At 39.2% G+C, this 11,567-nt stretch overlaps 1 protein-coding gene across 2 annotated transcripts in view; it reads right to left on the reverse strand.

Moving 5' to 3' along the window:
• The window catches only part of Nelf-E (negative elongation factor E), a 72,509-nt gene extending 68,241 nt beyond the window's left edge, over positions 1–4,268 (reverse strand). For both annotated transcript variants that reach the window (XM_090373773.1, XM_090373772.1), the window contains exon 1: positions 4,123–4,268. In XM_090373773.1, the coding sequence (XP_090229899.1) occupies positions 4,123–4,203 (81 nt within the window). In that variant the 5' untranslated portion in view covers positions 4,204–4,268. The remainder of the gene's footprint in view (positions 1–4,122) is intronic.
• Positions 4,269–11,567: the final 7,299 nt, after the last annotated feature.

Genomic DNA, 11,567 nt, shown 5'->3' on the forward strand with positions numbered 1-11,567 from the left:
TTAGCAAATGTTATCTCCGAGTTACACAGTCAAACTGAACAAAAATTGCTAAACTGGGTATGTATATTTCAGCTGTTTATGGGAAAATCAAGATTTATTAATTTTCAGCCACTATTAAACTACAGTATATGAGATTTGGAAATAACTGTTTACTTCCCACGGTTATCCCCACTTACTACAGGAGGGCGTTTCAATCAGATGAAAAATGCAATATTATGCAGTACACCTTATAAAGAAACAATAGCTTATGTTGGTTTGCCAAGAGAGAATGCACTACACTGTTAATGAGGGCCTCATTATTTCTATTATGAGAGACTGTTTCTGTGGATGCTCATTAATTGTTTCTGTCCATATCTTACATGACATTAGTATTCTGCAACCTGTGCTATGCTGTAAATTTTGTTAGAAGGAATCTATTACTATGCAGTGCACTTAATTAGAAAAATGGGGGCAGTTTAAAAAGATCCATGAAATATTTTTTGTGAAGTATCCAGTTGTTTCTGGATAAAATATATTTATGGAAACCTACTTAAACATGTATCACAGAGTTCCTCAGTGTGATCTCTCCAGTGGCACAGTTTAGTTCCCCACAGCCAAGTTTTAGAACTCCTCTCAAAAACTGAAATGCAGCCAATTTTATTCAGTTGTTGAGATTGTTTAGAGACTAACTGTCCTTTGCATACCAATAAACTAAGTAAAAAAATTTCACATAATGTCCTTCTTGAGTTTAATCTTGTTGCAGGATCTAGTCACTACCTATAAAAAGTTAATAATCCAGGTGAGGAGTGAAAAAGGAATGGTATATTAAAAAGTATGGAACACCATTAGGCAGAAAGCCACCCTACTTCAGTCACATGACAAGATGTTTGCCTTGCACAGTGTAAAATTTATAATGTTATTTTCCCAAAAATAGCTGATATCAAACTTGCACTATGATATTGGTCTGTCCATTGATAAACTCAGTGAAGTTTATCTACATGTTAAATTAACTATAAATGCTAAATTATTACTAGTTTATTGAAACAAATTAAAAAAAAAACTACTAATTACTCCAAGTTTATACTATGAAAAAAAAAACTTCATAGCATAAACAGTAAAAATGTTTTTACAAATGAATCATCTTCAAATATTAATTTTTCCTTGATCATGTATGAATGGCTAAGTGCTGTTGATGTTTTATCATCTCTACCAGAGGTCCATTATATTGTACCTTTGTTGAACATTATGTCAACCCTTGGCAAGGTTCAGATCACAGCAATCCTAAAATAAAGAGGTTGCAGTTCAGCATCACAGCTGCTAAACTAACTTGTTAAATACTGGTCCAATGGCAAGCACATTTGTCAAGCCTTGGGTTAGGCCACATCTTGAACACTGCATATAGTTTTCAAAACCTCATTTTAAGAAGGATATAAATCTGTTGCAAAGGGCAACAGAGAAAAGAAACAAGACTTGTTTCTTTTCTGTACAGGGGCAAAAAAAAGGGTATTCGTACCAAGCACAATTTTAATTATCTCTAAATACGCCAAGCTTGCATAACATATATTAGACTCCCCCTTTTTTTTTTTTTTTATTATAAAATTGTTTTTAGCGCTTTTAGTTGAACTGAAATTAGTCATTAATTATCAGTTCCACTATTTCTCATTATTCAAAACTTCTAGTATACATTTTTTTTTTTGTTTACTCTTCTGTTATATCCTACTTCATTTAATTTTTTTGGTTATTCATCTGGCAAAAAACCTTTGAAAAAAAAAATAATAATCACAGTGACACAGTGCTGAATTATAAAAGGTTACTGGTCTAGATATATTACCTGCAATTCATCCCAGATTGCCAGAATATACACATACCCCACATCCTGCTGGATGGAGAATATTTGTATACTCGAGCAATTATATAAAAAAAAATAATAATAAAAATAAAAAACTTGATCATGCACATTCAGTTTTTATTACAGGAGTCAACCTCTCACAATTCTAATAAATCAAAACAAAGGCAGAAATATTATTTATTTCTACCTTCATCAACATCTATAGAAAATCTGGAAAAAGTATATGGGAAGTCAATTCAGGCCCATTGAGGGGCTAAAGGGGTGATAATCCTTATCATCAAAATAATGTGATTTTTTTTTTATTTTTACATGATGATTAAAGCTGAATGATTCCCTGGAATCACTACTTGAGCATCCTATCCTCACCCTAGAAAATCCTGAGACCACCACTGTGGGAGGATATGATTGCATTCTCAAGATATGCCAAATGAACCCGAGGGGCTCACATCTGGTGAGTATGGGCTTGGCGCACACCCAGGGTCCTGAGCTGGATATTATCATTCTTCTATTTCTTGGTGATTCCCTTCTACTTCTGATTCTTGCTTGCTTGCTTTCTCTCTCTCTCTCTCTCTCTCTCTCAGAAATTTTTTTTGGCTGGTGCAGCACAAGCCTCAGGCTTCCTTGTACTAGTTGGCTGCTAATAATAATGTCAGACATCACATGATGGATGAAGGGTTCGGTCCGAAAATTTAAACTGAAAAACGATAGTTGCAGAATAAATGCTCAAAAGTTTGCTTTCAACTGGAGAGCTAAAATAAATATTTGACAATTGGAACAACTGCCACCTGGTGTGTGTTCGAATAAAAATTGAATAATTTTAAAAAAAGACACAAACCAGAAGGGACAAGCAAATGTTGGGGATTTTTACTTTTATCATGACAAAAGAATGCATGCTGATACACCATCAGCAAAAAAAAATCTACTTCTTCCTTAATATTAAACTAGCCACATTCACAACATCAGATGGAAGTTTGTTCCAACAATTAATACCTGCTGGCTGAAAGCAAATTTGCAACCATTCTTGGTCAATTTAAATTTATCTTCCCTTGTGTGCTGTTTGAGCAACAGGAAGAATGCCATTAACATTTAGCTCCATTCAAAGACACAAACACTTCGATCATATCTCCGCTCAGGTGCCTGGTTTCAGACGCTGCAATTTGCAGAACAAAAATATCTTGTTTGGTAAGAGTATCCTTTTGTTTCCCCCTTACTAATCTTGCTGCTCTTCTCTGCACCCATTCCAACATATCCACATCCTCCCACTAATGAAGTTTTCAGAACAGTATGTGGTACTCCAGATGTGGCTTAACCACTGCTTTACACAATGGAATAATCACATCTTTATACCTGCCGGCAAAATTCCTGAATATCATTGACAAAACCCCATGTGCTGTCTGCAATGCTCAGAGAACTTCATATCTGACTACATAATTAACCCCAGGTCTTCCATTCTCCACTACTGTAAGTGTGGTACCACACAGTTAGTACGTTAATCTGGAATTACTGCTACCCATAAGAAGTACTTTTATTTATCAATGTTAAACTTCAATTGCCACGTTTCTGCCCATCTGCCTAATTTTTCTAGGTCTCGTTGCAGTAGCATACTCTGATTACTGTCATTAAACACCCTGCAAACTACATCATGGTATCCAATCGAATTGGTCACACAAAATAGCCAGCTAACAAATGAATGCTGTGACTGCAGTATTATTGCATTCCTGTTTAGATGGTCCTGCTTTACTTCTTTAACCAGCGGCTCCATTATTTTCCCTGAAACATAAATCAAGCGAACAAATCTACAATTACAAACGTCACTGTTTACCCCCCCCCCCCGGTTAATAAAAGAGACATTTGCTCATCTTCAATTTATAAGGAGCTTCCCTAAATTCAAGCAGGCTCGCAATACTAAATTCTAAAAACTGGCAATTCTGATTCTTGGAGAGGGTTTATCACTTCCATACATTGTTTATAAACGCACCTGTGCAGTAAACACACACACAACGCACGCATCCTATCTCACCTCCACTACCAATATAAATTTCTTCGAATATACTGAAAATTAAAAACACTGACCCAAGCGCTACTTACGGTTTTGTTGAAGCGAAAAACAGAAAATGTATAGCTTGACCGATAACCAATCAATAAAGCTGTGGCAATGTTTATCGATTTAAGACACTCAACGTTAAACAGATCCTCTTTACACTGACGGGAGGATAACAGACGAGCACCAAAAAAAAAATGTTTTCTTCAAAAACAATTGAAAATCACAAAAAACAATTAAACACTCGACCAACCTTTCTTTTCAGCTTCTGATATTTCTTCTGAAGCATTTCCTCTTCTTCCGTAAAGCTTTGAGGAAAATGTAAGTAAACCATAATTCACTAATTAACATAACCCGCTACCAAAAGATGAAAAGCGAATAATATAGTGCGTTCTATCATTAAATACTGTACTCATAAGGCGATCGCTGCGCCACAGCAATCCCTAAAACCAAAATCTGTGCCTGCCCAAGAAGAATTAAAATTCGTAACTCCGAATTCAATTTTAATATCTCCTCTTTTTAAATCTACACCTTGAATACTCTTTTTAATATGCATATACTCTCTTCCTTAAATTGACACTAACTCTTTAACCTAGAAACCAAGTTTTTATTGTCTAGCTGTAAGTAAAGAATTCATTATCATTTCTGAGGTTTTACCTTTAATTTTTTTGTTGTTGATAATTTAATTTTTATTTATCTTTTACTTGTTTAAGTTTTATTGGTTGATCTAACCATGATCCTCGTTGATTCTTGTAGTAATCCATCTTTTGGGAAGTCATATTACAGTAATATATGCTAGGACTTATTGTACCACTACATAATGTGAACAGTAATATACAAGGGTGGTTCAATAAAGAATCGCCCTCACCTACTTCCATATATCGCAAAGCTGAACGTGTGACGAAGTAGCATCATGGACAAAGCTGAAGCCAGAGCTGTAATCCGGTATCTGTCCTTGAAGGGGAAATCTCTTAAAGAAATCCACGAGGAGATGACTGCTGTATATAAAGATGAAGTCTCATCCTATGGCATTGTGAAGCACTGGCATAGACAGTTTAGGTGTGGTCGGACATCGGTAAATTATTATTATAGGGTTGCCCGTAATTAAATACATTAACCCGTATTTGTGTCTGTAAATTCCGTATGTTCTATGGTCGACTTGCCTGTTTTACTGGACGAAAAATCCCCAGTTACTGGGGAGAAAAACCTTGCTATCTACGCCTGAGACCGACTAACTCAGCCACGGAGTGAAAAAAGCCCATTAAAGTTCCTCGCGTCATCGACGGGATTCGAACCTTTGACACCCGGTTTGGAGAGGACGGTGACGATACCACTGTGCTACCCGCGCAGACCGGACATCGGTAAAATCTAGCCCATTCCAGGTCTTCCCCATTCAGCCATTGATGACAGTACGATCAGAAAAGTGGAGTCGTTAATCATGGAAGATCGCCGGATACTTGTACGTGAGAAGTTCTAGGAGGTGAAGATTAGTGTGGGCTCTGTTGAAACAGTCCTTCATGACCAACTCCATTTACGGAAGTTGAGTGCAAGATGGATTCCCCAATTATTGACTGGTTTCCAGAAGGCTGATCGACAACAGAAATCACAAGAGTTGTTAGCCCTCTGCCATAAAAATGAGGAAGACTTTTTCTCTCGTCTAATCACTCAGGATAAAAGTTGGATACACTATTTCGACCCTGAAAGTAAGAAGGCAAGGGTCCAAGCGCTAGCAGGAAAGGTCTTGCTGACAGTGTTTTGGGATGAGAAAGGCGTAATAATGACTGATTACCTGCCGAAAGGTAGAACAATTACAGGTGCCTATTATGCCAACTTGCTCACAAAATTACGGGAGAAAATCAAAACATGTAGGCGTGGCATGCTGTTCAAAGGTTCACGAATGCTTCAAGACAGTGCCCCAGTTCACACTTCTGAAATTGCAACAACACAAGCGGCTACTTGTGGATATGAAATACTGCCCCATCCTGCCTGCTCACCCGATCTTGAACCATCGGACTTCTTGTTTCCTTCCCTCAAATCATTTCTTCGGGGGACCCACTTCCCTTACCACGAGACACTCATTTCTGCAACAGAGTCGTGGTTCAAAGACCAACCTCACCTTTAGAAATTCCTCCATTAATTGGCAAGAATTGAAACCAGATCTCTCCAAATGAGTAGAAGATGGGAAAATACTGTGCTGATTATGCTGCCATGGAAGACATAGTCATGGAAAGAATGAATAGCATGCTGTTCTTCCCTTTCACCCATTCAGTGATATTTACATGGCATAAAATGTTATGTAAACCTCAGTACAGCAGTATCTAACTTCCGTCTTGATCTAACAAGTGGCATGCAAAGTAAAGTTAAGCATATTGATTCTATGCTTAATGAAAATTGTTCCATATCTTGATTTTGATTAAACGTCCAGACGCAAAAAACATGTCCAGTAAATTCACACAGCTATGCAGCGCAGTTTATCAGAAAACCACTTTGCAAAAAACAAAGATAAGCAGAAAAGCAAGGGTAACACAATAACTAGCCTTACACGTGCAGTTAGCAAATAATAACTAAAAAAAACAAAAAACTACCATCCATGAACCTGTTATAACAGGTTTGTGCACATTAGATGTCCCTCCCCCAGTATATCCTCTACTTTATTTTATCTACATTTGGTGAGTGATACTTTCTAACGTTATTAAAATCGGATATTGCAATTTCCTCCCTTCAAAATTGCAGTATGCTGTCTAGATTTGGAATTAAGTGAATTGAAAAAGTTATTGTCCTTTAGGTTATCAAAATCTTGTTGAACAGTAATACTACACTTAGCAGATAGGGCTCATTACTACACATTTTGATTGTTATTGTATTGGAAATTTTGGCTATTGGAATTTGACTATTTTGCTAACAGTGCACCAGTCCATATGCCACATCGTGTATTAGGGCTGCACAAATGATGTTCACAGGCTGATTTACATATTATGCAGGTCGAAAATATGAAATAATTTACAGAGAAAAAGCATACTATCTCCATCTGAAATTGCTTAATGCCTTAGTTGATTGGGCTATAAAGCATCATTATTAATAAAGGAAAATCAATGCAAAGAAGCCAAGCTTATTCTGCATCACTTTTTAAAGTTACCTAATTCCATGCAGGTATTTTTCCCACCCTTCCTCAAATTTATATAAGTTCTCTAGTTCCACATAAGTGATAATTAAAAACTTCAACCAGTTCCTCATGCAGACAACTGATCTCAAGACAGAAACCCACAAACTAGGCTCTTTCTCTATAACAGCTTTCCAAATTAAACCTTTCGATTGATCCATATAAATTGAAATACCTTATTATTATTATTCATATGGTTGAAGGAAGCCTGAGGCAAAAAAAAAAAAAAAAATCTGAATTATCCCGAGATAGAGCAGTAAAAGGGAATCATCAAGAAAAAGAAGAATGCTGATATCCAGCTGAGGATCCTGGGTGTGCCAAGCCAATATTCACCAGATGTGAGCCGCTGGGGTTCTAAATTTACTTCTAAAAATTCTCTTCCTATTACTGCATCCCCTGTCTCACACTATGTAATAGTGTTTTTGCCACTGGTCGCAAGTTCGGAGATGTCTAGGTTTGTGTCCCATCCACCATAAGCTGGTGGAATTTCTACCATTCTACCAGCTTATGGTATCCAGCATATCCACTGGTGCACTGTTAGCAAAATAGTAAAATTCCACCATAAGCTGGTGGAATTTCTACAGGTTGTTTCAAAAATCAGGGCTCTAGTTAGCTGATTTCTGGCAGGAGGATTTCCACCAGTAAATATTCTGTATTTTTTCAGCCTGCGATCACAAACTAGTGCAGACATAATACACAATGGTGTTATGTCTAGTTCTGCCGTGCCTAAACCCAACAGTAATAACTTGACATGCAAAATCATGCTGCAGAATCATGCATCACAAAAACTCGGGACACGTTTCTCACCATAAATTTAATTTAACATAATATTTTGGTAAAAAAAATTCATTACAGCAATATGCCTGAAGCAGCAGCTCAGACATGTTCATTCCTCATGTAATTAAAATTATTTTTCAAAGATGATCGAACCTATTATCTTATACACCGATGAGCCAAAACATTATGACCACCTACCTAATATGTTGGTCCTCCAAGTGCAGCCAAAACAGCTCTTACCTGGCGAGGCAAGGACGCTACAAGATTTCTAAATGTGTCTTGTGGTATCTGGTACCAACATGTAACCAGCAGATCCTTTCTAACTCCAGTAAGGTCCTTGGTTGAGACGCTGCAGATCAGAGTTGCTGTTCCAACACAAACTACAGATGCTCGATGGGATTGATGTCTGAGGAATTTGGAGGCCAGGACATTCCAGGCAGTGTGGCATGGCACATTATCCTGCTGAAAGATGGCACTCTCAGAGTGCCAACTTTTCCACCTGAAAAGGTTTACTTGGTCAGCAATGATGTTTAGGTAGGTGGTAGACATCAAAGTGCCTGGCACATGGATGACTGGACCCAGGGTATCCCAGCAGAACATCGCCCAAAGCATGACAATGCCGCCACCAGCTTGTTTTCATCCCACGGTGCATCCAGGTGCCAACACTTCCCCAGGTAAACGACGCACACATACCCGGTCGTCCACATGGTGCAACAGGAAATGTGATTCATCGGACCAGTTGACCTTCATCCAATTACTCAAGGTCCAGTTTTGATGCTTGCGTGCCGATTGTAGGCACTGTCGCTGGTGAACCGTGGTTAGCATAGGCACTTGGAAATGCCTGCAGCTATGCAGCCCCATTTTCAGCATGGTGCGATGTACTGTGACACATTACTCCTGTCACTTGCATTCCAATTAGCGGCAAGTCGAACCACAGTCGCTCTTCTGTTACACCTACCATCCAGCAGAGCCTTTCCTCACCTCGAACATTGATGAGCCATGGTCATCCAACACCTTGCTGGCGGTTCGTGCGTTCCCCCTCTTCGGACCACTTTCGGTAGGTACTAACCACGGCTGACCGTGATCATCCCAACAGCCGTGCCGTTTTGGATATGCTCTGACCCACTCGTCTGGCCATTACAATTTGGCTTTGTAAAACACACAACTTTCCCACCTGAAGAACAAGAGTAACACTGATTAACGGAGCTGAGTATCAGGTATTTTTTATAACATGTCCCAACCCGAGCCAGCACACATACCTCAGTTCACCTGCAGTTGCTTCGATTGGCATAACGACTCGCTAGTCAATGTTTTGGCTCATTGGTGTATGCAACTCTAACCTGGTTTAGTTTTGCTTTTATGAAACCCTTATTAAATGAAGGGTTTCATAAGAAAATACAGAGGTAAGCATCTTCAATTAATTTGATATACAGGGTGATTCACTACCAGTGCAACAAACTTGCAGGTGTAGGGGCACAAAGACGAATCGGAATCACATAGCATTGCAGGGTCCGAAATGCCTTCGTCATGCGGTAGAGGACATTGAACGGGAGGTCGCATGAACAGCAATCCCGCTGGAAGTCAGCATTTGCAAACCGGTTTCCGAGGCAGTAGATGGACGAGTATTCAAACGTTGAACTGGCTGACATGCACCTCGCATATGGAGCTGCAGACTGTAATGAGGGCGCCGCTCTGCGCTTGTACCAGGAATGTTTCCCGCACAGGCATGCTCCTCATCATACGATTTTCGCACGTGTGCACAGGTTACGTGAGACTGGTTGTTTCACGAGAGGTACTATGAATCAAGCGAACGATGAGGACGCCAGACAATGAGAATGTCCTACGTCTTGCAGAAGGCAATTCGAGTAAGAGTACTCGAGCGATAGGCCGACGATTGGGTATTTCCCAATCCACTGTATGGAGGATACTGTCAACAAACCAAATGAGTTCATACCATCTGCAACGCGTCCAATCATTGGAGCTTGCGGATTATCCACTCCGGAGGACTCTTGCTACTTGGTTTCTTCAACAGAAACGGTTCGCAAATGGTGACTTCCAGCGGGATCGCTGTTCACGTGACCTCCCGTTCATTGTCCTCTACTGCATGACGAAGGCATTTCGGACTCTGCAATGCTGTGATTCCGATTCGTCTTTGTGCCCCCTACACCTCCGGCAAGTTTGTTGCACTGGTAGTGAATCACCCTGTATATACATATTTTATTCTCTCCTTGGCTAGTTTCATTTAATTTTTCCTGATTTACATCTCATATTAGACATAACTTAGGAAAGGATACAGAGGTAAGCCTCTTCAATTAATTTGATATATATAGATATTTTATTTTCCCCTTGGCTAATTTCATTTAATTTTTCCTGGTTTACATCTCATATTAGACATAACTTAGGAAAGGAATACGGTTGGGTGGCTTTTGATTTTTACACTACACGTGTAGGCTGATGGTTCCTGATGAAATGGGGATCGGGCAGATTTTAAAAATAATTTTATTCTATTTCATATTGTATTTTATTTCAAAACCTTTGAAAACACTGCTGCAGAGAAAATATTTCTTTTAAATCCAGTGCAGTGTCGTGAAGTGAAAAACATACAATTGCAATACCTGCATATACTGCCATTTATATAATGCAAATTAATATTCAAATTAAAATTTTCTGCATATCAATTGTACAGCTTAAAAAAAGAGCAGATCATAAAATATGAATAAAGTGACAACAGTGCAAGTATGAATGAAGGAAAACATAAATCAAAGAAATTAACTGATTTTCATTTTCAAGAAAATAAATTTCAGAAGATGGAGGATTTTTAAACGAAAAGGTACCAAATGTTTCATTTGTAGTTCAAAAAATCCAAGGGGATATGATAAATAGGCTAGGTGGACTGAAAAGTGCCAACAGTGCTGGATTTATAGAGGGTGTCTCAAAAATATTGGTACAAATGTTTAGGGGAAGTAGGTAACATCTAAAGGAATGTGAATCGCATAGGAACCCATAACCGGAAATGTCACGGGAAAGTAGTAGCAGAAATGACACAAGACAGTAATTAGTGGCAAACATTTGGCATAATATTAACAATGGAGTACGAGATGGATGCATTTCATGATGTTACAACAGATGCTCAAAGGTTCCACCATGAGACGCGATGCATATGTGACACCGACACAGCATGGATTGCTGGACACAGTAGAACACACCTGGAGTTTCTTTGATAGTAGCAGCAGCGCAGACGTGTCTCGCCACGAGATCCATTTCCATCTCCACAGGCGATTCATACACGATAGATTTGAGAGCCCCCCACAGAAAGAAATCAAGGCTCAATAAATCAGGTGAGCATGGGGGCCAGGCAACGGGTCCACCACGGCCAATCCATCGATGCCCAAAATGCCTGTTCAAATGGTCACAAACACACCTTCCATAATGGGCAGGTGCCCCGTCATGTTGAAACCAAATGTTGCATCTCGCATTTGCTGGAACATTGTCAAGTAATCCTGGAGTTCATGCGGGATGGTAACAGGTATGGGCCGACTAAGCAGTCACCGACCATACCTGCCCACACATTTATTGCGAAGTGATGTTGTGCCACATGGGGGCGCACACCGTGTGAGTTGTCATGAGCCCACACATGAGTATTGTGCTGACTGAATAAGCCCTCCCGAGTGAAATAAGCCGCATCCGTGAACAAAACATAGGCTAGAAAATTCAAGTCTTGTTGAACACTTTTTTGGAGAAACCACTGCGCAAAAGCCACA

Source organism: Mastigoproctus giganteus, chromosome 5, assembly GCF_048544385.1.
Source record: "Mastigoproctus giganteus isolate SK-2022 chromosome 5, ASM4854438v1, whole genome shotgun sequence".
Lineage (NCBI taxonomy): Eukaryota > Metazoa > Arthropoda > Arachnida > Uropygi > Thelyphonidae > Mastigoproctus > Mastigoproctus giganteus.